Below are 27753 nucleotides of genomic sequence, written 5' to 3'. Positions count from 1 at the left end.
GTTATGGATACAAAAGTTTAGATGGGTTATGTTTGGTAAAAGGGTAGGAGGGTGAGAGTTCCCAAATGTTTCTAGTTGTAACGTGTTATCAAAGATTTTTTGGGTGGTGATGGGATTTGGCAAGAGCTTTGTGGTTGGGGAATGGGAATGAGGGGATGGGGATATGGGATTTGGGTGGGAGGTGTAAGAGGGTGATGCTGAAATTACGGGAAGGATGGCTTGCGGATTTGACTTGAGGGAGGTTGGTGGAGTGTTTTCGTTAGTTTCGTGGGTAAGTGACTGACCAGGGTAATGCTTGTGTCTGAAAAAGGAGAGCTTGAATCAGCAGCCTCCTCTTTGAGAAATTCTAGCCAGGTGAGGGCCTTGAGGCCGGAGTTGCCTGCTTTGATCCAAAGGCCAAATCCGCGGGGGCCAAGATGAAAACGGTGCAGAGGACTTTTGTGGTGGATAGGCGATGTACACTGGCTTCCAGCATGCCCAAATTTACCACATCCATAACAGTAATCGTGAAGTTTCTCATATTTGAAATCTATCCACATATCTGGGTTTGGATGGCAGTCTAGATAGAAGCCACAAAGGAGTGGCTCATTGACATCAACCTGGACTTTGAGGCGAAGGAACTTGTTCCAACAAAGGCTGCCCTTGACTGGGAGTTAAGTTTCCAGTAGCTTACCCAGTTAGTTCTCAATAGTGTTTGCATTTTCTTGGTACATCCGGTCAAGAGGGAGGTTGTGTACTTGGACCCAAAATGGTGACCAAGTGAAGTCAATGTTGCAATTAGGGGTAAGGGTACTGCATGGTTTGAGGACCAAAAGAAATCCTTCAACAAACCAAGGGGCAAGGTCAAGAATGGTTTGTCTGTGATCTTCAGCATTGAACCTGAAAAGGAAAAGGTTGTCTCCCACATCATTCACTGAGACACCACTGGTTGTTTTCCAAGCTTTAGATAGGATTGCTCTAATTTTGTTTCTGTTGATGGTTTTGCGTGCTATTAAACGACCAGCTAGACCGAGTGATAACAGTTCTTTGGCTGCCACAAGGTTTGCTGGGAGAGAAAGGGATGAATTTGAGTATTGGGGATGTTTTTGGTTGTGGGTTATTATTGTAAGTTCTAGTTTATTGGTATTGGTTTCCATGATTGGGTGGGAAGATAAGATGTTGGGATGTAAACATAAATAACGGGGAAAGCAGAGGAGAATGAGGGTATTTAGGGAGATAGATGTTTGAAATTGATATTGAGAAATTGGGTTGTGTTGATGTTTGTCAGACGTGAAAGGGTTGGATTTTTGGGTTGATGTTTTCCAGATGTGGGAAAAAAGAAGGGTGGGATTAGTTGGAGGAAAGAGATAAAGATATTTGAGTAAAGAGACTAGGAAGGTTTGTGAAAGGTTAGAAGAAATAGGTGGATTGTGTGTGGAAGGTTGGAAATAGGCCACATACAGTGGAGAAGGACCATAGACGGGCTACAGAGAGAGCCACCACTGCAAGTAGAGTGGAGTGATTACTTCCAACCGCGAATTAATTGGAAACTCCCTCTAGGGGCTTTAGAGGGTGATCAAAAAATTTAGGATGTTTAAACTATTTGAGAGAGAGAGAGAGAGATCCAAAAATTTCAGATATTTAGCATATGATCAGATTATTTGGAATAATTAGCATTATGTTTAAACTTATTTGTTGACAACAAAATTGGGTTAAACTTTTATATATTACACTTATTGTAATTTTAAATAATATTATACTACTTAATAATCTTTATTGAATTAATTTTTTAAAATTTTCACAGTTGGATACATATTTTTTATATTCTTTACACGCATACTATATTTTATGTTAATCGAATGTTATTCATATTTGATCTATAAATTCATCTTTTATATATAAATAATTTTAAAATACATAAACTTAAAAAATTTTAAACATTTTATAAACAAAATAGCAGTTATTAATTTCGGATTATCTTGAAGTTTGGTAAGTACAGAGTTTACGAGAAAAAAAAAAATTCCAATGTTACATTTTTCAAAATTTCCATCAAATAATTTTTTTTATGTAAAGCTTAGAAACCAGCTATACATTTCCAACTCCAATGATCACTCGTCATGGTGATAAGGTTGATTAAGATAAAATAAAAATATGAATATCTCGTGTAGAATGTGTCAATGAGATTAAGATAAAATAAAAATTCTGAATCTTGTGTGCAGTGTGTCAATGAGCATTAGCATTGGAAAATTCCAATGCTACTCTATTTTACAGTTCTAAAAAGTCACTTTATCATTATACCATACCATTTTACAATACTTCCACATCCCGAATATCTATTTCCCTCTTTTACTCATTAAAATAATATATCTACATAATAAAATAATATATCTCAAAATTATATTTTTTCTCCCATCTCTCTCCTCTCTCTCATTTTCAGCTTTCTTCCAAATAAAATATTATTATTTTTTTACAATACTTGCTATAGTGCAATTCTATGTTTAGAATTGCATTGTAGCAGTATTGCAAAAAAATTTGCAATACTGCTATTTAACATTCCCCCAATGCAGATGGTTTTGGAGCTTAAAATTCCAGATTTTCCTTAGATTTGGCATTAGCATTCCCCAATGTTAATGCTCTGATAGGGTAGATTTGTTTTATTTATTTATTATATATTATTTAATTGACTTAATAATTAATTCTTATTGACTCACTAGTTTATGAGTATATCTCAAGAAAAGATGGGACCTGGCTGCATGGAATGCCCCTCTGTTTATTATCCACCATTTTATATTTACATTTTTTTTTAATTTTTATTTATTTATATAGAAATGCCATTCTATATTTACGATATTCAATGCAAGGTTTCTTACGCTGACTAACACATACGACCATGAATATTTTGTTTGGTCAAGGTAAACGGAGATGAAGAGATTTTTCTTTCTCTTTTTCTTTTTCTTTTAGTTCATATTTTGGTAGATACCATGGACATGGAGATAAGGGGAATTTGGCGCAGAGAAGTTAGGAGATGAAGAGAACTTATAACTTTGCAGTTTGCTCAACAGTCAACAGGTACGTCCAAAATGAGGAGCAGGACACATGAGCTAACAAATATTCCATGCAGATTATCTTTTTTTTTTTTTTTAGAAGCAAATATTCCATTCTATCCAATGGCCCATTTGATGAGCTCCGGCTGCCGCTTGGCGATCGTTATTTATTTATTTATTTATTTATTTTTAAAAATAAAATAAAATTTTAACATATAATATCTATTTTATAATAATAATTGTAGATTCTAATTAGTTTAACTTTTAAAGTCTCTGATGGTTTAATAAGAGATCTGGAGTTCAATCCTTACCTATATCAAAAACTGATTAGTGTCTTGATCTAATGATAAAGAGTATTATCAGGAGCGTGGATGCCATAAGTTAAAATTCTCTAAAACAAAATAATAATAATAATTTTTTACTATTAAGCCAAAACACCCATTAATTTTAATATAAGCAAGGTTCAAAACTCAAATTTCTTATTTGACGATAAATTTTATTAGTTAAACTTGTTAAAAACCTTAAAATAGATTGCAAGGAGTGCACCTTTTGCTTTGGCACAAGCAGGTGAAAAAGAGGCAAAGATAGAAAATTTCCACCTTTTAAGAATAAGAAATATTACAAAGATTTAAAATTTTAAGTCAAGAGACTTGTAACTCAATTGGTTGATACCTCTTAATGTTTAAAATGAAGATATCCAAGATCAATTTTCTCATTTCCTAACTATCAAATTATTAGCAAAAAGAAGATTAAGAAATACACGTTTTAACTCAATCACCTATTAAAATGAAACATGACATTATTTTGAATCCCAAAAATTATAAATGGTTGATTTTGTAATAAATTTTGTTGCAATTCCCTCTCAATGTACAAAATTAAAGAGTCTACCTAAAACTCATAATTCATGGTTGCAAAAGTCAAAGAGTAGAGTGTTAGAGATACTACCAACATTTTTTTTCCCCTTTTCAAAAGAGAGATACTATAAATTTTACTATACAAATATTACAAACTGAAGTGTCACCAATCACAAAAAAGTAGTTTAAAATTTGTTTCTTAGTTGTGAAAATAACACCAGTTACATTGATTCAATTAATATATTGTTGGATCTTTGTCTTGATCACTAAGGATCTGTTTGGAATCTACTTATTTTGTTGAAACTTAAAACTTTTTGTTGAAAGTACTGTATATAAAGGTAAAAGTTAGCAGAAATAGTATAGTGGGACCCATGAATAGTACCAAATTAAGCTGAATGGTAAAATAAGTTGGCAAAAATAATTTTTACCAAACACATACTAAGCGTGTGTTTGCCAAGCAATGATTTTGTGTTTTGCATTTTTTTACTAGGCCCCATAGCACTGTTCACGGACCAGCTAAGTACTGAAAAACACAGCAATAAGTAGTAAATCCTGGGTCCCACGACACAATTCATAATTTAAAAATTATTTTGTTACAGTGTTTTCAGCAAAATAAACGGTATCCAAATAGATCCTAAATCTTTAGAAAATTAAATTTGAATTTTTGGTTGCTATTTCAAGATAGCTTGGACTTCTATGCTTGCGTACAAATATTGCTCTCCAAAAGTCTTGAAATATGTGTTCTAATTTTGCTTTTATACCTTGGCTTGAAAATGACAAAACCATAGGCATGCAGTTGAAAAAACATAATTGAAAAACTATTTTTAAGAACATTGAACTTGAATTTTTGGTTGATGTTTCAAGAGAGCTTGGACTCAAGGTTGTCAAAATTGGGATCGTACGTAGGATTGTTGAAGGTAGGTGGGATCGTAAATCGTAGGATCGGATCGTGAATCATAAGATCCTACATATTTTTAGATTTAAAGCAAAAAATACATTGATAATGGCTTTGTATGTTAAATAATCACATAAATTATAAATTCATCCATAAAAAAACTTAGATTTGCATCATATAATGTAATTTGCATGTTATACATCGCTAAGTCTATACTAATGAAACAAATATATTTAAGGTTTGACCCAATGTATCTAAAAAGTTCAATAAATATTTAATAAGCAACCAAATACCAAAATATTTATCAAATAGAAACTAGATAACTACAATATGAAATCCAAAAGTAAAATGAATATTAAGATGAAATGAGCATTTAATTATTCCCATTCTAAAGTTTTTATAATCACCGTCCTAAATTCCTAATCATCATCATCATCCATTTCATCATTTATGTAAACATTATATATTTGTATACTAGAGCTGCAAAAGACATTATGATATAATTTCACACTCAACTATTCAAGTTATACAACTTAGCAACAATTAAAGAGTATGCTTAAAAAAAACCAATCAATCAATATACAAATACAAGCATAACTGATAAAATTATATAAAAAAAAATATTTTAGTAATATTAGAACACAAATTAGTACATTGATTAAATAAATTTAACAAAATTATAGCTTAAAAAGCAGCAAAGCTAACATCAAATTCTTCATTTAGAAATGATGAAACATTCTTTCATTTTAATTACAAGTGAACTAGAAACTAAAAAACATTTGCTTAGGTTAACATAATTTTATAAAAAAGAAAAAAAAAAAGTCATACCATCACAACATTAAAAAATAAAAACCCTTAAAGCTTTATCAAAACAAAAAATTTATCCAATAAAAAAAAACCAAAAATTTATGTTTTTGGTAGGATCGGTAGGATCTCATATGATCCTACGATTCTACATGATCCTAGCATTTTTATGATCCTAGTGCGATCCTAAAAGTTTTAGTGAAATAGGATCGTAAAATCGTGCGATCCTATGATCTAGATCGCGATTTTGACAACCATGCCTTGGACTTCATACTTGCGTACAAATATCACTCTCCAAAAGTCTTGAAATATGTGACCTAATATTGCTTTTATACCTTGGCTTGAAAATGACAAAACCATAGGTATGCAAGAAAAAACATAATTGAAAAACTGTTTTTGCATGAATCTCGATGGATCTTTTTAATGCGTGAATCCTGACTTGTCTTCAACTTGAAAGCTTGACATGACCATTTGTGTGTAATAAACCTAAGACATAATTTATTAAGGCCAAAATTGCCTACAATTGTTTAAGAAATATTTAGTAATTTACTACCTCTTTGAAACTCAAATTTGACTTGTAACTTGAATTTATGAAAATAGAGTTCTTTAAAAATCCGCCACAATGATATTTGCTGAATTGAAATTAAAAAATATAAAATTTAATGTATAACTTGAGTTTTATAAACTCAAGTAATTGTAAGTGTATGTTTGGTTTGTGCATTTTGCGTCCACGTTGTAAGGTTGAATTTAATCAACCATTTAATTGGCTTTATTCTGTGACCAATTTGCTTGTAATTTAGCACTTAGCAACCCTGTATTTAGGTGGAAAAATTGTAAGGGTAGTGTGTGAGAAGTTGTGAAGAAAAGCTCAAGAGTGTGCAAGAAAAACAGAGGTTAGCAGTTAGGGCTCGCGGGTGGATCGCGACTGGCAAGCCGCCAAAAGCTAGCACGTGAGAGGCACACTGGGAAGCTGAAGGGTCGCGCCAGCTGTCACGCTACAGGACAAAAGTTCCAGACTGGCCAGGCCGTTACGTCGCGACTTGAACTCGCGACTTGGACAAGCTGCGAGACCAAGTCGCCAACTTGCCCTGTTTGGCAAAAACTGACGTTTTGCATTCCCTTCTCACCCTACTATATATACACCCTTATACCCATCATATTGAGAGAGCTTCCAGAGAGAATTTTGTGAGAGAAAACCCTAGAGAAAAACAAGATTGCCTCATCCTCAATCTTCATCTAAAGAGACTCTACAAATTCCTCTACTCTCTTCCTCTCCATTGTCATACCCTTGAGAGGTTATTTACCAAACCCTTATCTCACCACACCCACGTCTGTGAGAAGGTCCATTTGGTGCTTAGGGAAGCAGTTTGGGAAGGAACCAATATACATTGGTTGATGCTGTGGTCAAGTAGCGGAATCCGGCAAGCTAAAGAAGAAATAGATTCAGCATAACCTTGTTGGAGCAAGAAGCTTGGAGGGCTTAGGTACTTGGGTAGATTAGGCTTGGAGGGTCTTCTGTTGTTCATGTATCCCAACTATATTTTTTAGTAGATTTTATCACCGCTTGGAGGGCGGCGGAGAGGTTTTACGCTGAGGACTTCGGTTTCCTCTTCAATAACACATCGTGTGTTGTCCGTGTGTTTGCATTTCTCTTTCCTTTATCTTTGCCTTATATTTACTGCTGTGGATGTGTTTATATTTGGCTTAGATTGTTTTATCAATTCTGTTATAAGCTTGTTATCATATTCCGCACATTAATTGTTTGATATAAAGCTTGAATTGGTATTTTGTATCTGGGGGTCTAAACGTTCAAGGGTGTTTCATACCCATATTGAACTTTCAATTGGTATCAGAGCGGGTACACTTGTTGTGATTTTAATATGTAAGTGTGATCCTTGACCCCTTGTTGAGATGGATAGGTCTCAATCTCTCACTGCTCCACCATTTTTTGATGGTAATAACTATGCTTTTTGGAAAGTCCGAATGAGGGCGTTTTTGTGTTCTATGAATGAGGATGTGTGGGATGCAGTTGATATAGGTTGGACAAAGCCAGTGGATGCCCAATCCATTTGGGACAAGGCAGCTCTTGCGGCAGCTAATGCAAACAGTAAAGCATTGAATGCCATTTTCTGTGGTATCTCTCCAGAAGAATTTCACAGGATTTCACATATTACTGTTGCTAAGGAGCATGGGAGATTCTGGAGACGACCTATGAAGGAACCAAGAAGGTGAAAGATACCAAACTTCAGATGCTGACCACTCGCTTTGAGCAACTAAAGATGGATGAGGATGAGTCCTTTGACTCTTTTTATAGTAAGCTAAACGAGGTGGTCATCGGCAAATTTAATTTGGGGGAAAAGACAGAGGAGTCTAAAGTTGTAAGGAAGATCCTTCGGTCACTACCAGAAAGTTTTCGTGCCAAAGTTATAGCCATTGAAGAGAGCAAAGATCTTGACGAAATCAAGGTTCAAGAGCTGGTTGGTTCTCTACAGACATATGAGTTGTCTCTTCCTTTAGCGAAGAAGAGCAAATCCCTTGCTCTTAAGACAATTGATGAGAGGATAGTGTCTCATGAATCTTCGGAAGAGGATACGGTAGATAAAGATGTGGCGTATCTTGTAAAGAACTTTCGGAAATTCCTAAAGCTCAAGAATAGTGGAAAATTTGGTAACGAAAGAAAATTCTAGAGTACCGAAAAAGAGAAGAAAGACTTCCGAAAAAAAGATGGTAAAGATTCCCAATCCTCACAAGGAATTACATGTTTTGAATGTAATGGGCATGGGCATTTTAAAAAGGAATGTCCAAACTACTTGAAGTCGAAGGGAAAGGTCTATGCCAATACTTTAAGTGATTCGGACTCATCAAATTCTGATTCTAATGAGAGCTGTGATGGAGAAGGAAATTTCTCTGCATTCATGACCATTGCTCATGTGGAATCCTTAGATGACTTGGATACACTTGTGAAGGAGCTTGGTGAACATTCTGATTTGGAGTCTATTGGAGTTGTTGAAGAATCGGAAGTTGAAAAGGATGAAGGTACATTGAGTATTCAAGAGAATTACACTTTACTCCTTGAGAAATCAGGTGAGTATGCAAGGGTTGCAAATGTGGCTGTAAAGAAGATGAAAAGGGCTGAAGATGACTACAAAAGTCTACTGGCTAGATATAAAGAGGCTAAATGTGAGATTGAGATACTAAATGGAGAGTTATCGGAAGCTTACACCAAAGTAAGATTCCTTGAGCAAGAGATGGTGCAAGCGCAAGCCAAGATTGAAAGGGTCTCCTCCAGAAAGCTAGAAGATGTTATCTCGTCTCAAAAACATTTCTCAGATAAGTCCGGATTGGGGTATACCGGAGGAAGTAGCTCATCAACCAAAGCTACCAAAGAAGTGAAATTTGTGAAGGCCATAGAGCCTACTGTAGAAGAAACCATCCCTGAGAATGTTAAGGCTGAGAAGAAGAATGTGAGTGAACAACGGATGGTGAATAAGCCCCGAAATCAATTTATGGGCAGACACGAAACCAGAGCAAGATCTCTCTCAAGACCACAATGGGGTCCTAGAACTGAGTATGTGTGTCACTATTGTGGACTACGAGGGCATACTAGACCCAACTGTCAAAAGTTGAGAGCAGACAACAATGCAAGCGCACCTCAGTCACGAGGAAGAAGGAATGACAAGAGGTCTTGGGGTGGTGAGAAACTAAGAAGTCAAAACAATGATCCAGGAATGACGGACGTGATGAAGATGATCGGTGCCTTCACCAACTGCTTGGAGAGCTTCAACAGGAGGTTTGAAAGTCTTAACTCTCGTACCCGATCCGTCAAGAATATCACCCCAAACGCACGTGACGTGTGGGTGACAAAGGGTACTCATGCATAAGCATTAGAACATGTCCATGCATCAATTCTTCCAATGCTTTGTGGATATGATTGGTTATTTGCGTTGTGTTTTTGAGTATCTGTTTAATTTGTGGTTTGTTTGTGTTTAAAATGCTTTTACATCTTTCTTGTTTTTGATTATTCTTCTACTGCTTTCGTGTCAAAAATCCAAAAACACATAAAAAGTTGAAAATTCAAAAAGTTTGATCACTTTGTTGAGTTTCTGTCTCAAAGCATGTTTAGCCTTGTACCTTTGTACTAATGGCTCTGTGCATTTAACGAGCTTAGCTTGTCTCTCATGCACTCATATCATTGTGGAAGAAATTTTGAAATCTATGTGATTGTTGTAAATAGATCTTCAACCTTGTTATGAATGATTAGTGAATGGTTTTGTTGATCTTGATACATGCATAGACACATGCCTATATATCTTCCCACTCTTTATTTTTATGCTTTAAAAGAGCTCTCTAAATGTAAATCTCCAAATGAAAAGAGATATAGAGCTACAAAAGCCTGTCGCACATACTAGTATTTGACTAGGAAAAAGGAAAAGCGACCAAAATAAAATGTATGAAAGATGCCCAAAAAGCCAAAGGCTAACTCATTAATTGAAATATCAAAAATTTCAGGCATCTATCTCACAATGAGAGTTTCTTTGCTCAAATATGGCAAATGATATGTTGAATATGGAGCTAAATGAAAAGTTTCAAAGAAGTGTTATCAAGTTCTTGTGGGAGGTCATATATGCATGCTTCTATAATTGAGATAGGTCACATTATCTAGTGCTAGTTGTGTATGCCTTGATTGAATTGATCATTGAAGCTTCACATTGGACTAAGGACTATCTCATTTTTGATATCCACACACAACACACAAGTCTATGTTCCATGAATGCCATATTCATTTGTGTGATTGTACTTGATTAAATGTGTTTTCACATGCTCAATCTTTGTTGGTCAAACACAAAAAGATTTTTGAGTGTTTTGTTTTGTTTTTGGAAAGTACTTTGTTTTTACAAAAATGTGAACTTTTCAAAAAACAGTGTTGCCCTGTTTTGGCGACTAAGTCGCGGGTTAGCTCAGTCGCGAGCTCAATTAGAGATTTTTCGCGGCTTACTGGCGAGTCAGCATTCTAGTTGCGAAAAAGACTTAAAAAAATTTTTAAAATTTGAGTTTTGCTCTATTCGCGGCTCATTTTGGCGGCTTGTTCGCGGGTGAAAAGTCCAATCGCGAGGGTTACTCAGAGATTTTCGCGGCTCAGATCGCGACTCCTTCGCGGCTAAACCTTCCAGTCACGAAAAACACTTAAAAGATTTTTCTAGAATCTTACCTTCATAGTGTTTCGTGGCTTGCCCTGGCGATTTACTGGCGACTTGGTTAAGTCGTGAAAAACGCGTGTTTTGCATTTTTGAAAATAGTTTTTAAAATTGTTTTTCAATTTTCCCTCGATTTTCAGTGAATGTTCATTGTCTTCTTCACTCTCTCTCTCAAAGCTTTCGTTTCTCACTGAAAATATTTCATCTCTGCATCATTTCTGCATATATCTTCAAGAAAAATGTATGGGTTTTCTTGTTTTTCACTCCAATTTCATGGTTTTTGTAAAATATTCTTGAATCTATGTGTTTTACTGTTTGGATTGTTATTTGGGTTTTCTAAACATTTATGCTTAAAAATGTTGTTTTGATGGTTTGGTTTATTCCCTCTTGGTTATGACTAGGTTCTTGAGTTTGCTCCATTATGGGTTTTCATCCTTTCATCTTCTCATTCATGATCTGAAATTTGATATTTAAATGTTTATATCCTTTGGGTATACAATTTTTGGTTTCTCTGTGATGTTTCCCTAAATGAAATTTGAGTTTGCCATGTGTATGACCTTATGTTTATGTGGTTCAATCTGTTCTATGTGTGTATTACCACATCTTGAGTGTGACTCTACCTCCAGGGTTTCTCTTGCACATTCCATATTCATTTGGTCAAGTATCAGTGACATTTGCTTTCATCTGTATGTATGAAAGTTTCATCTTTACAGACTGAACTTGTTTATGTTAGGTTCTAAGGTCTTAGGATTTTATGTATTTAGAACTCTAATTTGTAATGTTAGCAAACCATGATCAAAACAATGTATTTAGTCTTGTTTAGGCTTGCTCAAAGTTGGTTTATTACTGTAAAGTTGGAATCAAGTGGCTGCAGAAGTACTTGGGACTTTTGGCCTGGCTCGATCGATCGAAGAATAGACTCGATCGATCGAAAATCGCACAGGTTGTTTTTTCTGCAGAATTTCCAACTCAGCCCTACTTCATTAAACGTTTAGGGTTTTATGTTTTTACCCTAGGTATATAAACAAAACCCTAGCCACGTTTTTGAGGGTTGCTCCAATTGTATTGTTGCTCATACATTGCTGTTTTGTGTAAATCTCTTGTGAGATCTTTGAGGAGCTTTCCTTTACACAAAGCTTGGGGTTTTCAAGTTGGAGATATTATCTACATCTTGATGGTCAACTTGATTGTTACTATTGAAGCTTAAAGATAATCAAGCGGGGTGCTTGTAGCTGATTGAAGAATCCAAGAAAGAAGGAGTCCGTGGATTCGGAGTTTGCACGTGGTCGTGTCAGTAAGTTCTACTGGTGGGTAGCATTAGGAAGTCAAACGGGGAGCTTGTAGTCCTTCTGTATGAACTTCAATTCTTTCGCATAGTGGATTCAGGTTTACCTTGAGGATAGCTAGATCAAATCCTCCCCAGGTTTTTACCGTGTGGTTTCCTGGGTCATCATATCTTGTGTTCATTTATTTTCCGCTGCTTTATATCTTGATATGATTATTTGATTGCGTTAACCTAGAATTGCATAATTTGACTAAGTAACAACTTGACTAATTGATCTAGGCTACGTAATCTGGTTGTTTAAGGGGTCTAAAACCGTTCAGTTTAATCTGTGATTATTATGTGATATCTTATTTCTTTGTTATCAACTAATCTTGGTTTGTGTTTTTGCCCAACACTCTGTTCTTCCTTATAACTACATGGTTACTAATTTGAGTATACTTCCACATATTGTGTTGTGCCCTTGTTGTGGACTTTTCTGAGTGTTTACAGATGGATTCCACATCCTCTAAGAAGAAGACTCCTGCTAAAAAGGCTGATAAAAGATTGAAAATGGACAACAACCTGTTTAGATCAGTCAAGCATTTTGAGAGATACAGAGATTCCTTCGTAAAAGGAACAATTATCCAGGAGAGATTTGTGGATTTACATGACTTGAGGGATACATTCATTCCAAAATGCTTTGAAGGAAGAGGCTGGGAGAAACTTCTGGGTGACTTACCTTTAATGTGTGAACCACTAATCAAAGAATTTTATGCAAATGTTGTGATAAAGGAGGAGGAGTTGAGTTGTTGGGTGAGGAGAAAGGAGTTTACCTTAGATGCTCATGACATTGAGAAGGTTTTAGGACTGGAGGGGTTAGAAGATTATGAATTCACTAACTACAAGGACAGAATGGTCTTTCTAGAAACTGTCCAGAAAAAGATTGGTGGGGTTTTAGAAAAGAGATGTCTCAACACTTCTGACTTTCCTAAAGACATGAGGTGTTTAACAACAATAATGAGGTACAATCTGTACCCTATAAGGAAGATGACTAGATTGACGAATGCCAGAGCCATCTTTCTTATGGATCTTAAGGAAAACACCTTTGTTGACATCAGTTCCCACATTTTTGATACCATAATAGATGAAACTAAAACCACCTCGAGGCCCAAGCTGGTGTTTCCAAGTCTTCTCATGAGAATTTTCAAAGAAAAGGGTGTTGTAATCCCACAAGATATCAGTCCCATGCCTCCTCTATCAGCCATCAATAGATTTACTCTAATACGGATACAGAGTCGTCTTCCAAGTGAAGAAGAAGAGGGTGTCCACGAAGAAGGTGATCCTATGGAGACTGAAGCAGAAGGAGCAGGACCAGTTTCCACACCTAGAGTAAGAGTCAAGAGGAGCAGACCTTCTACCTCATCACCTGTACCTCCTGATACCTTTCAGATCATCCTGGAAAGACTTGACACAATCCGCGATGTTCAGAATCAACAGACAGAGAGGATGACAGCAATGCAGAACCAGCTTGATGTTCTCTCTGCCAAGTTTGATAGCATTCATACCAGCCAGGATCAGTGACCCTTTGGCCATTCTGGTCAAAAAGGGGGAGAACTTTTGGGGCAGCTCTTGAAGGGGAGTGCTCATTTTGAGGGGGAGTTTAAATATGTGTTTTCTTTAAGTTTGATACACTGGTTTTTAGTCTGTTTTAAATATTTGTGTTTTAAGTTTGATACACTTGAATCTTTGGTGTTTACTTATATAGTATGATGTTATTCGCTTTAAGCACTGTTTGATTATAGCTTTGTACCCATTGTTGCTTTTGTAAGTTTTGAGGGTTGTTTCTTGTTCTTATGCACTGTTTGTAGGCTTGTATGGTTTGTGCCATGTATTTGCAAAACTTTACATATGCAGCCTTTGTGCTTTGTGTTTTGGTACTTGTTAATGCCTTGTATTATTTTAAGTACAACACTCTTGTGCCCGTGTAAGATTGTTCCTAGATGCGTATATGTTTGTATGCATTGGTTGAGTGTTGGACTTGCAAATGATACTCTTCAATTGAGTTTATCATTTTTGCATGTCCGGATGTTCATTTCTTGTGTGAATGAACATAGTAATCACTTTTGCTTAAGTGACTACTAGTGTTGATCTTGCCATGAATTATTGCTTTTATGCTTATGTTCATTTTTGCTTGATCATGCTTATTTTGCTCCATATGCATATTAAGTTTTTTGCATACAATGATATTGCTATGTTATTGTGTTTCAGGAGTTACTTATTCATATGTTCAAGAACTTTACATAATCTAGAGTTAGGTGTGAGTGAGTTTTCCAACTGTTCCCAACTCACGTTTAAATCTAGAGTTTGTCACAGGGTTTTGTCACGGAATAACCAAAAGGGGAGATTGTAATGTTGAATTTAATCAACCATTTAATTGGTTTTATTCCATGACCAACTTGCTTGTAATTTAGCATTTAGCAACCCTGTATTTAGGTGGAAAAATTGTAAGGGTAGTGTATGAGAAGTTGTGAAGAAAAGCTCAAAAGTGTGCAAGAAAAGCAGAGGTTCGTGGCTAGGGCTTGCGGGTGGATCGCGACTGGTAAGCCGCCAAAAGCTGGCACGTGAGAGGCACACTGGGAAGCTGAAGGGTCGCGCCAGCTGTCACGCTACAGGACAAAAGTTCCAAATTGGCCAGGTCGTTATGTCGCGACTTGAACTCGCGACTTGGACAAGCCGCGAGACTAAGTCGCCAACTTGCCCTGTTTGGCAAAAACTGACGTTTTGTATTCCCTTCTCACCCTACTATATATACACCCTTATACCCATCATATTGAGAGAGCTTCTAGAGAGAATTTTGTGAGAGAAAACCCTAGAGAAAAACAAGATTGCCTCATCCCCAATCTTCATCTAAAGAGACTCTACAAATTCCTCTACTCTCTTCCTCTCCATTGTCATACCCTTGAGAGGTTATTTACCAAACCCTTATCTCACCACACCCACGTCTGTAAGAAGGTCTATTTGGTGCTTAGGGAAGCAGTTTGGAAAGGAACCAATATACATTGGTTGATGCTATGGTCAAGTAGCAGAATCCGGCAAGCTAAAGAAGAAAAAGGTTCGGCGTAACCTCGTTAGAGTAAGAAGTTTGGAGGGCTTAGGTACTTGGGTAGATTAGGCTTGGAGGATCTTCTACTATTCATGTATCCCAACTATATTCTTTAGTGGATTTTATCACCGTTTGGAGGGCGGCGGAGAGGTTTTACGCCGTGGACTTCGGTTTCCTCTTCGATAACACATCGTGTGTTGTCCGTGTGTTTGCATCTCTCTTTCCTTTATCTTTGCCTTATATTTACTGCTGTGGATGTGTTTATATTTGACTTAGATTATTTTATCAATTCTGTTATAAGCTTGTTATCATATTTTGCACATTAATTGTTTGATATAAAGCTTGAATTGGTATTTTGTATCTGGGGGTCTAAACGTTCAAGGGTGTTTCATACCCATATTGAACTTTCACACGACTAGACGCAAACGCGTTTCAGCCTTTTTTTTTTTTTTTTTTTTTTCTCAGCTATGCTATGATTATTGACTTTGGTACCAAACTTATTGCACACCTCAGCAACTTGTCAACACTTTAATCAACTTTTCAGTATTTAAAAATTATTTTAATCAACTTTTCAGTACCTTATACATAATTTTTTAGCAACTTTTCAGTCATGGGACCCACAAATTTCATTTTTTTAACAATTTTTTCATTAAAAATAGGTCTCACGGTACTATTCACATATTTAAAAATTATTTTGCTACAGTGTTTTTCAGTTTTCAGTTTTCAATTTTCAATTTTCAGCTGTATCCAAATGGAACCTAGTTTCAAAATATGTAACTAACTATTACATGAATGAGGAAAACTTGTCTCTGCTTATGGAAGAAAGATTTGCATCTGTTCCTATTCTGTTTATGTACCATACAAATGCCCATGTCATTTGTCTTATACGAGCACCATGTATTGTGGTGTAATATCATTCTTGTCGCCAATCATGCTTTGTCAAAAACTTGTGTTAGTTGGTTATTGTAGTTTTGACTTCTGATCCCTGATGGTGTGTTGGCGTGTGAGGGAGAGAAAGAGAGAAGTTGGTGTTTTACTTTTCAAAGATATATAATTTAATAGTTTTGTCCTATGTTTGACTATCTGACCTATTTAGCCAAAAGAAAAAGACTATCTGACCTTGTCCTATAAATAAGACTAATAAGATGATGAATTTTACAAGGTATTCAAAACATAATCATGAAGATCCCTACCAGAATTGCTTTTCCATTCTTGGTCTTCATTATTCTTTCTAAAATTAATTTCTTAGCCAAGGCACAAAACACGACAATCTCAGTCAACGTGGGTGTGATTCTTGACTTCGATACATGGACTGGGAAGATGGGTCTGAGTTGCATCAACATGGCCCTTGCAGACTTCTATGCCTCCAATAGTTACTACAAAACTAGGCTACTTCTTAGCTCCAGAGACTCCAAAGGTGATGTTGTTGAAGCAGCTGCTGCAGGTAAATCTCCCTCTCTCTTATTCATCCCCATCTGCAGACTGTAGACTGTAGGTAAGATCTCATGTTGGATAGCTTTATTTATTTATTTATTTTTTCAATCACTCGCTGCAGTATTTTCTTCTTACTGGATTGGGACCCTTCGTAGTTGCAGCATTGGATTAATGGGATTATGTGATTAATAATGTGATCTACATCGTTAAACTTTCTCTCCACTAGTACTAAACGAAAGACAATACAAAAAATTTGACTTAATAATTCCTTTTGGTATTTTATGTAGTATCTAGTATTTCGTAGATGATAGTTCAATTCACCATAGGAGTTCATTGTCGATTCTCAGATAAATTTGCAAAACTTTATCTACGATGCGGTTAGGCCATAGCTTAAAGTTAGTGATCTACATCGTTAAACCAAAAAATATTTAGTGTTGTAATATAGCTTAAAGTTAACATAGCTTATATATATGTGTGTGTGTGTGATCCTAGTGTCCCACATAAATTAAATATAAGCTTAACTATGTGTTTATAAGCTCTTGAACACCCCCTTGTAAGCCGGTTTTCAAGAGCGAGTTCTACCTATGGTTTTTAGCATTTGTTATCAAAACCAACCACCATGTTGAGTAATTAGATATTAAAATGGCTTATTAAGTCATTGAATAACTAATAGGTGAGTAGAGCTGCCAAAAAAAGAGAAAGGGTTATCATTAGATCAATGTCAATAGATTGGGATGATCCTTTTGTCCCACCTGGATTAAGTGGTGGTAAGTTATGATCTTATTGTCCCACATAGATTAAGTGTAAACTTAACCATATATTTATAAACTTTTGGGCATCCTCCTCTTACAAGCCGGTTTTCAAAGGTGGGTTCTACTCATGGGTTCTTAGTGTGAACTTGAAAATTATTGTGAAAGTCTTTTAGGGGTGGTTCCAAGTAAAACTATTTACAATTTATCATCTAAGATTTATTGTGAAAGTGTTGTCAATGTAACACTTCTCTTATTCTAATCATTACACTAGACTCTGCCACCAAAATATCTTCTTCTTATTTTTTTCAACTTCAATTCTTTTGTTACGAGTAGCTATGGACAATTTCCTATGATTAAGCGTGTTGGACTAGGTTTGGAGTATTTTTCAACTCAACTGGACCCCCACAAGTTGGAAAATCTTTAATTCAACCCAATTCATGGTAGTTCTAAAAAACAACCAATCATGTAGTGTAGGGATGAGATTGTTTTGAGTTAGGAGTCATTTTTTCAAATCTAATAAAAAAATTAGCTTAATTTTAACCATTCTATTTGGCATCAACTTATTTAACTTTTTGCCCATTTATGTTTGCTAAAAGTTGGCTAAAGAATACTTATATTTGAAAATTTAGCATTTCAAAAAGCTCTACATAAACAAAGTAATCTAAAAGTTAAATGAAAATTTAAAAATTCAACCCATCAACCTTTGCAAAACCAACCCAAGATGTCAACATATTGATAAGGTTGATGGGTCGAAAGTACACCCTTACCTAACACATTTCAAACTTTTATTGGACCATATGCTCCAGCCACATTTGTTTGTTGTACTCCTAGTGAGTGCTAACTATTGTTGTCAGTGCTTTACTCTCTTCTTAACAATGAATTATATGCTCTAGGATGTGAAATTTATGGTATTTTACAAAATTTTCTATCTAGATTCATATATTATTCCATTAAATAGTTAAACTTTTCAATTGGTTACTAAGACCTCTATAGCCCTAGGAATGGTAATGAGGTGGGGTAGGGTGGGATCATGGATGTCCCATCTCCATCCCATCTTTTTTTTTTCTTGGGTGGGGAAAACCCATGCGAGGAGTAGTGAGGCATGTTGGGTGGAAAATGTTTTACTAATCCTAATGAGACAATTCAGATATTGATGAGATAAAGATGAAAAATACAGGGAAATGATTACTATGAGAGTACAAAGAAAGAAATAGAGACAAGTGTTTTGAGAATATTAATAGAACATGTATAATTTTTTTTAAGGCTACTAAGTAAGTATTTTAACACATACACACACAGGAAGATATGAGAATGTTTTAAAGAAATTGACAGTGGTGTATATCTAAAAAGGTCTAACTCTTAGATACACAGCACATGCTTAAATCTCTTTAACTCACACTTATTTTTTGATGTGGGAATAATTCACTGTTTTTTCTTTTGAAAATACTAAGCAGATATTTTAACACATACACACACAGGGAGAGGAGAGAATGCTTTAAAGAAACTGATAGTGGTGTATAAAATTATATATACATTGTAACTCATATATGCATAAACAAATCATATGTATAAAAAAGTTAAACATATATTAAACAAAATCCGCACGGGGAAAAATGCAGTAGGGTGGGTCATAGTGTCTATTCTTCGTTAACTATGCATAATTGGATGATTACCAAAATTTTCATTTATTTCTCATTTGTTTATGAAGCTCCACATTAGTTAGAGTTTGATTGGGCATTAAATTGGATTTTTTCTCACTTTCACTCTGTCTTTTTCTTTTTCCAACAATAGCTGTAGACCTGATAAAAAATGTAGAAGTGCAAGCCATCATAGGGCCAGAAAGTTCCATGCAAGCCAAGTTTATCATCAATCTTGGGGAGAAAGCCCAAGTGCCCATTGTAGCATTCTCAGCAACAAGCCCTTCTCTTACTTCACTTCAAATTCCATATTTTTTCCAAGCCGCTCAAAATAGCTCATCTCAAGTGAAAGCTATAAGTGCGATTGTTCAAGCCTATGGATGGAGAGAAGTTGTGCCAATCTACACGAATAATGAGTATGGACAAGGTATGATACCCTTCTTGATTGATGCCTTGCAAGAAGTTGATGCCCGTGTCCCTTATCGAAGTGTCATTCCTCCATTGGCTTCAGATTACCAAATTGGTGAAGAACTTTATAAGTTGATGACAATGCAAACTAGAGTCTTCATTTTGCACTTACCAATCGATCTTGGTTCTCGGCTTTTCACCAAGGCAAAAGAGATTGGAATGATGAGTGAAGGTTATGTTTGGATCTTGACTAGTGGGATGACCAATTCCATTCGCTCAATAGAATCATCAGTACGTGATTCAATGCAAGGGGTATTAGGTTTAAAAACTTATGTTCCAAAAACAATTGAGCTTGAAAATTTTACACTTCGATGGAAAACAAAATTCCATCAAGACAATCCAAACATTTTGGATGTTGAATTGAATGTTAAGGGACTATGGGCATATGATGCCGCTTCAGCGCTAGCCAGGGCAGTTGAGAAGGCTGGGACTAAAAATTTTGGCTTTGAATATACAACTGGTTCAAGCAACTTAACTGATCTTGCAAATATGGGGGTCTCTCTAAATGGTCCAAAACTTCGCCAAGCATTATTGGACACTAGATTTACTGGCCTTGCTGGAGAGTTTAGTCTCCCAAATGGGCAACTACAATCATCAACTTTTCAGATAATTAATGTGAATGGTAATGGAGAAAGAGGGGTTGCATTTTGGACTCCAGAAAGTGGACTCATAAGGGAATTTAATTCTACAAACACAAGTGCGTATTCCACTTCGAGAAGAAACATAGGACCAATTATATGGCCGGGTGATTCAAGCTCTATTCCCAAGGGTTGGGAGATTCCAACAAATGGGAAGAGGTTGAGAGTAGGAGTTCCAGTGAAGGATGGCTTTTTTGAATTTGTTAAGGTGGAACATGATGCTAGCACTAACACAACAAAGGTCACAGGATACAGCATAGATATCTTTAAGGCTGTTATGGAAGCTTTACCATATAATGTTGACTATGAGTTGATTCCTTTTGCAAAGCCTAATGGTGAAAGCGCTGGTACATATAATGATCTGGTGTATCAAGTATATCTTGGGGTTAGTAAAAATCCTTAGCTTACTAATTTTTTCAATTAAGATTACATTTTGAGCCTTTATATTTCTTAGTTTATCATTTTCCTTCTATATTTTGTTATCTATCTAAACAAGAGTGCACATATAGTACTGGAAATAATTGAAATAAATATATTACTTTGGCAGAACTTCGATGCTCTGGCTGCAGATACAGCTATCGTTGCAAATAGGACTAACTATATAGACTTCACGTTGCCATACACAGAATCTGGAGTAACAATGGTAGTGCCAATCAAAGACAATGAAAGGAAAAACGCATGGGTGTTCTTGAAACCATTAACTTGGGACCTTTGGATAACAAGTGGGGTTTTCTTTGTCTTCATTGGCTTTGTTGTATGGGTTCTTGAACATCGAATAAATGAAGAATTCCGTGGGCCTCCATCACATGAGATTGGAACAAGCTTGTGGTACTCCTTCTCAACCATGGTTTTTGCACAAAGTAAGTTCCTTTCATCATTTTCTCATTTATTATTGTAGAAATGAATGATTCAAATACTCAATAGAAGGCATATGCAAAATGCACAATCTAGAACAGCTTGTGCACTACTTGGAGGCTTATAACAGCTTTAGAAACTTAGAATTTCCATCCTTCAGAAATAATCAAGTAATAAAATATTTGATAACTTGCTTAATAGCCTATAATATGAAAATTTATTGTGACATATACTAATATTATAGCCTAAGATTCCTTGAATTCAACTTTATCATGCATTAAAACAAGTAATAGACTAATAGTACTATACCTAGATGATATCTCAAATATCGTATTAACTTGACATTTATGATGTAACTATGTAATTTTCTAAAGCCCATTTGAATTTAATTTACAGAGGAGACCTTGTTCAGCAATTTAGCAAGGTTTGTGGTCATCATATGGATTTTTGTGGTGTTCATTCTCACTCAAAGTTATACTGCGAGTTTGACATCACTCTTAACTGTTCAACAGTTGCAACCAACTGTTACTGATGTTAACCAACTTATTAAGAATGGGGAGTATGTGGGCTACCAAGAAGGCTCTTATGTTTTGGAAATTCTGGAAGAAATGAATTTTGACCCAGCTAAGCTTAGGACATATAAATCTACAGAAGAATGTGATGAACTTTTATCAAAAGGAAGTGCAAATGGAGGTATAGCTGCTGCTTTTGATGACGTCCCTTTTATGAAGGTTTTACTATCACAATATTGCTCCAAGTATACCATGATTCAATCCATATATAAGAATGATGGGTTGGGTTTTGTAAGCTCTCTCTCTCTCTCTCATGTGTATGTGTTTGTGTTGGTTTGTAGTTTTTCATGTAGATTATTATTTTTATTTTTATTATTTTTTTAATGTCTCTCAGGTCTTTCCAAAAGGTTCCCCTTTCGTATCTGATGTTTCATGGGCAGTATTAAATGTGACCGAAGGAGAGAAAATGAAAGAAATTGAAAAGGCATGGTTTGGGGACCAAAGTAATTGTTCAAGCTCCAACACCCAGGTTTCTTCTGGTAGTCTTAGCCTAGAAAGCTTTTGGGGCCTATTCCTCATCGCTGGCATTGCTTCCTTATCAGCTCTCATCATCTCCTTCTCTAAGTTCCTTTACAAGGAAAGGCGACAAATCTGGATCAACTTTGATTCAAAAAACTCAATATGGAGAAGAATTTGTCATGCCTTAAGAATCGTTGACAACAAAGACCTTAGCTCACATACTTTTAGGAATAAACCATTGAAAGATGGTGGTGACATTGACAATGTTCAAGGTATAGGCACACGTGATGCCTCAACAAACACTTGTTGGTCGACAAGTCCAATAAGTTGTTCAGTCCACACAGAACCCAAATTTACTTCCTCGGAAGATTCAAGAACACCTTCTGGAGAATATTTCATTCCTATTCCACATGATTAGACATTTCTATCGGTAGAAGATAATGAGCAAATTGGTCACCCAAATCCATTTCAAGGGGTCCAAGAACCCAAGAAATAGCTCTAGAAAACTGTTAAATTAAATTTTAGACTTGTAAACAATGATATAGTTATCCATATGATACTTTTATTTAGGGATAGTATTTCTCGTATAGTACTAGTGGAGGACTAAAGGCATCACACATACAAAAATTTATAAACAAGCTAGAGTTTGTTTGTGGATTTTGTTTTTATTTTGGAGAAATAAAATAAAATTTTAAGTTACAATGTCAATTCTATGACTATTGTTCTCTACCATCAAGCCAAAAACAATAATGGTTTCTTGTGGATGTAGGTAGGATTTGGTAATTGAATCTGTAAGGACCAGATTTGAAGGAATTTAGCGCCAAAAAGCCCAAAACAATAAATTTGTAAAGAATTGGTTGAAAAACTGGGCTTTAGTGAATTAAGTAACAAGCCAATAGATTTTTATGACGAAGAAAAAGAATTGTACTTGTACCCCATTGTTATTGATTTATATGAAAAATATCTCCTCGGACAGTGAATAGATTCAGCTCTATTTTCCTTGTTCTTACTTGATCATCTTTTAAATCCATACTAGCCGTTGTTAAATTCATTAGAGTCTAGGTCTCTAATCCACTCTCTACAAATTTATTGTACTGGGCTCACTGGACCAAGATCCCATACATTTTGGGCTTGGGCTGCAAAACGTGTCCTTACAAAATCTCTACCCGAGAACAAAATATATTATTATTTAAGTTAAATTTAATCCAATTTTGAAAATTTTATATAGGAAACTTTTTTTTACCTAATTTATTAATTAATTCATTTGTTAATTTACTAATTGTTACTAGATAGTCCTAATCTAAGTAAATGAGCTATCTTATCCATGTTTTGTTATGCACGTTGATTTCTTTTCCCAACTCTTAACTCCCATCTATGAAGAAGTGTTAAAGAACTATAATTTGGTGCAGCTACTTAGGGTAACAATGGTTTTTAAGTCTAATTTTTATTATATGATATATGAAAAGATATATATATATATATATATATCAAAACTGAAATCAAACTTTTATATGGCAATTAGTTAGAATAAAAATATTATAAAAAAAAAAAAAAAAAAAAAAAAAAAAAAAGTTAAAGAACTATAATTTGGTGCAACTACTTGGGGTAACAATGGTTTTTAAGTCTAATTTTTATTATATGATATATGAAAAGATATATATATATATATATATATATCAAAGCTGAAATCAAACTTTTATGTGGCAATTAGATAGAATAAAAATATTATTAAAAAAATGAAAAAGAAAGAAATAGCAGTTGATATGAATAAAACATAACATGCATTAAACTAATTGTTACTTTATTAGAAGAATCGATAAAGTAATAGAAGAAAACTTGATAAGAACAAAGAAGCTATTATTTTTATTTTTATTTTTTTAAATGTTGCAATTTGGTGCTGCCATTTGGTGTTAAACCATAGCTTATAAGCTTAACTAGCAATTTGGTGTAGGCACTTAGCACAACAACGATTTATAATTCCAAATTTTAATATATAGTCCATGATATGATATTGATTCTAAAACAATGTACATAATATGATATGTTATTAGATTAGATTCCTCGCAATATATATATATATATATAATAGAACTCGAGTTCCAATGTAACTTTTTTATTTCCTTTACGGAGCATAACTTTGATTAAAAAATATTATATGGAGTTGAGTTCCACTTATGAAAAAGGGGTTAAAATCGAGGTTGTAAGGAAGAAGGAAACATAGGATTTTTTTTTTTTTTTTTTCCCTAACAACATGAAACCTCATCAAGTCAAGGTCCTTTGAATCCACCCCTAATGAGAAAAAGTGACCTTTTTTTTATGGTATTATGGACTTATTGTTTCCCTTTATTTACTTTTTTTTTTTAAATAGTGTTTAAGGGCTATATGCAAAGTACCCATTGTTGGATGATGTTCAGTTGAAACCACAGACAGAAAGTGAGGCAGAGGGGCTGGAAAGGCAGTTTAATGAAGAGAAGGTTTGGGCTGCTGTGAAAGTGAAAAAGTATGAATGGTGACAAAGCACGAGGTCCCAATGGCATTACCATTACATTTTTCCAAGCTAGCTGGGAGATCATTAAAGATGATGTTATGCAAGTTTTGCATCAGTTTCATAGCCAAAGAGCATTTGAACAAAGTTTTTATCCCCAAGAGAATAGGAGAATCTGACATGAAGAATAACTCATCTCATATATATACATATGAGACAAGAACGCAGCAATGGAAAATTATATGTCTACAAAGAATGGCTTTTGAAAGTTCGGAAATGTGTCGAAAACACACGAGTAATTTAGATCCCCAAATTAAAGTTACGGCTTGGTTGATTTTACACTAACTTAATACTAAGTGCGGAATAGTGTAAACACAAGCGTATAAGCAAGACAACTACTCTAATCCATATTTAAAGCACACAGCAATAAAAATGAAATGAACAAGAGTAAGGAAAAGAGATGCAAACAAAGATAACATCGAGACGTGTTATCGAAGAGGAAACCGAAGAACTCGACGAAAAACCTCTCCGCCGCCCTCCAAGTGGAAATCGATCCATTAAACAATCAATTGGGATACATGGGTTCGCAAGAGACCCTCTAAGCCTAATCTACCTGATGTACCTAAGCCCTCCAAGCTCCTACTCCAACAAGGCTTCTCTGAACCGTATCTTGTCTTAGTTCTCCGGACCCCGCAATAAGCTCCATGTTGCATCTGCCATCATTGGCTTCTTCCAATGCTTCCCAATAACACCAAAACATCACTTCACACTCTAAAAGGGTATGGTAAGTGTTTGGGCTATCAACCTCTCAATGGTATGGAAATGGAAAGGTAGGAGATGAGGAAATTCTGAAAACAAATGTGTAGAGGATTGTGGGTATAACAATCTTTAACTCTCAAGATGTTTGGCTAGGGTTTTCTCTCAGAAGCTCTCATCTCATTTGTGGATAATGTGGGTATAAATAATGTGGGTATAGAAAGTGTGAATCAGACTGGACAGGCTGGCAGAACAGAATGCCTCGCAGGTGTCTCGCGGGAAGGCCTTACCCACGAGATACTCGCGAGACACAACTATCTCCACCTAGCCTGACTCTTCGCATTCCAGCATGTGCAAGGCACGTGTATCACTTCGCGGGAAGCTAAGTCGTGAGATACCCGCGAGAAATCTTCAGTCTTCAAATGCTTGAGTCTTCACACTCTCTCTCTCTAATACACAACCCTTACAATGAAATCTCACAACAAATACAGGGTACAACAAATTGAATATAATTACAATCAAATTTGGCACGGAATATAAGCCAACAAAACATATAGTTGTAAATGATAACTTTACAATCTCCCCCTTTGGCTATTCTGTGACAAAACCCCTAAAACAAACTCTAGACTTAAACGTGAGTTTGGAAACATTGGCAAAACTCACTCACACCTAATCTAGAAACTGTGAAGCTCTTGAACGATAATGACAAGTATCTCCTGAAACATAACAACACAATAAGTTCATGGTTATGCAAAAAACTTGTAACGAAAAATGGAACAAGCACAGTGCGATGAAGCAAAATGGAATAAAGTACTAGACCATAGCTTGACCAAACAGACAATCACTATAACTAAATGATCACAATGCTCATTCACACTTGGAATGAACATCTAGACATTCAAGTTGACAAACACAAGGCAAATCACTTAAATGACTAACACTCAACCAATGCACAGTACATAAAGTATGTGCATCTAGGAAAAATCCTACAAGGGTACAAGAGCGAGGTACTTAAGACATAATAACAATATCTTAAAAGTACAAGAGAAATGCTACAAAAGCATTGAGAGAATCACAAACAAATCAGAAATAAAACTGAGATTAAACTAGAGTATTTAAGTTTAAAATATAAGCAGTAAAAAATAAGCATAAACCAGCAGTTATAAAAACTAAAATAAACAAAGGTAAACCGTTTATGAACCAATAACCAATGCTTATAAGTCTAAAACTATGCTCCCCTTAACATTGTGCAAACACTTCCTCAGCTCCCCCTAAAAAATTTCTCCCCCTTTTTTACCAGAATGGCCAAAGAGGCTAGAATTGATCTGACTCTGAATATGATCCTTGCTCCATAGACAGGTCTTGTATCTGAGTTTTGGGTTTTTTTTTTTTTTTTTTTTTTTTTTTATAAATAAAAGATTTTGGGTGTTCTTGAATGATAGAATATGGGTGTTAAGATTTGGGTACTGTTGGATGATAAAAATCTAATTTGAGTGTTGTTGAATAATAAAATCAAGGTTTTAAGATTTGGGTTTTGTTGATGTTGGTGTTATTAAATGATCAAATTTGGGTTTTAAGAATTGAGAGTTGATGAAAATGCAAAAATGATTTTGAGAAAAAGAAGAGAAGAAGAGTTGTTGATAAAATGTATTTGAAAAAAAAAAAAATTTAAATAAGAATATAAAAAACCTATTGAAAAGTGTATTTAAAAAAAATTAATTACACAATTTACAAAAGTCACTATTTATTCGCAAAGACTTTCCCAATGCTTCTAATTCTAAACGAACAAAAAGACTTTACGAGGATTGATTGTGTGTGTTACTGAGATCACTTCCCTGGTGGTGAGTGAGTGAGTGACTAGTATTTGTGGCCTTGCAGTCCAACCCATGTAGAAAAGAGAATATGGGCCAAAAATCCAATTTGTTTGGTGAAGTAATTATAGATCTAGAGCCCAATAACTTATGAAGAAAAATAAATTAGCTAATACTTATTTTTGTGTGCTTTAATCTTTATACCCAATAATTGTTTGTATTTTTTTAGCCGAATACAAGGTTTTTGCTTGGCCCAAAAAAAAAAAGAGGCACTGTTTCTTTCAGCGATTATTATTAATATTATTATTATTATTATAGGGTTAGCGATTATTTTATTATTTTTTAAAACTTATTCAAGCTCTGTTTTACAAACGCTAGTGTAATATTATTCAATGAGTTTTAATACACAGATTTCTGAGGGTTTTTTTTTTTCCTCTCATTCTATCTTTGACATTTTCTCCCAAAGTCGTATTAGAATATTGAACATATTTGTTTGAATTTTGGTCCACCAGGGTTTTGCTAACTACTTGGGCCTAGTCCTTCATGCTCTTCATTCATCATAAAAGATTCTTGTAACGTTGACTGACGATATTACATTTTAATACTCCTTTTGTTTTGAATTGTTTGGAAAATGGGATTGATTTTATAAACTCTTTCGAGGTAATTCTACAACCACATCGAAGGTAGATATCTTTTGATTCTATTCAAAGATTCCAGAATGATGGCGAAAGACCCTACCGGCAAGCTA

At 35.1% G+C, this 27753-nt stretch overlaps 1 protein-coding gene across 1 annotated transcript; it reads left to right on the top strand.

The window, feature by feature from the left end:
* Nucleotides 1-16280: 16280 nt before the first annotated feature.
* On the top strand, nt 16281-22608 carry LOC112000819 (glutamate receptor 2.8). Its single transcript, XM_065773595.1, has 5 exons — nt 16281-16582; nt 19116-20452; nt 20615-20927; nt 21319-21725; nt 21829-22608. Exons 1-5 carry the CDS (start codon nt 16318-16320, stop codon nt 22369-22371), a joined length of 2865 nt encoding a protein of 954 aa, XP_065629667.1. The 5' UTR covers nt 16281-16317; the 3' UTR covers nt 22372-22608.
* The last annotated feature ends 5145 nt before the right edge of the window (nt 22609-27753 follow it).

This window comes from Quercus suber, unplaced genomic scaffold (genome assembly GCF_002906115.3).
Source record: "Quercus suber isolate HL8 unplaced genomic scaffold, Cork oak 2.0 scaffold_77, whole genome shotgun sequence".
Classification (NCBI taxonomy): Eukaryota; Viridiplantae; Streptophyta; class Magnoliopsida; order Fagales; family Fagaceae; genus Quercus; species Quercus suber.
Note: the sequence above shows the minus strand (reverse complement) of the source record. Positions and strands in the feature narration are given on the sequence as shown.

Coding starts and splice junctions, on each gene's coding strand:
- LOC112000819 (XM_065773595.1), top strand. CDS start 16,318: ATGAAGATCCCTACCAGAATTGCTTTTCCATTCTTGGTCTTCATTATT. Junction 20,928..21,318: donor AACCATGGTTTTTGCACAAA/GTAAGTTCCTTT, acceptor TTTAATTTACAG/AGGAGACCTTGTTCAGCAAT. Junction 21,726..21,828: donor AGAATGATGGGTTGGGTTTT/GTAAGCTCTCTC, acceptor AATGTCTCTCAG/GTCTTTCCAAAAGGTTCCCC.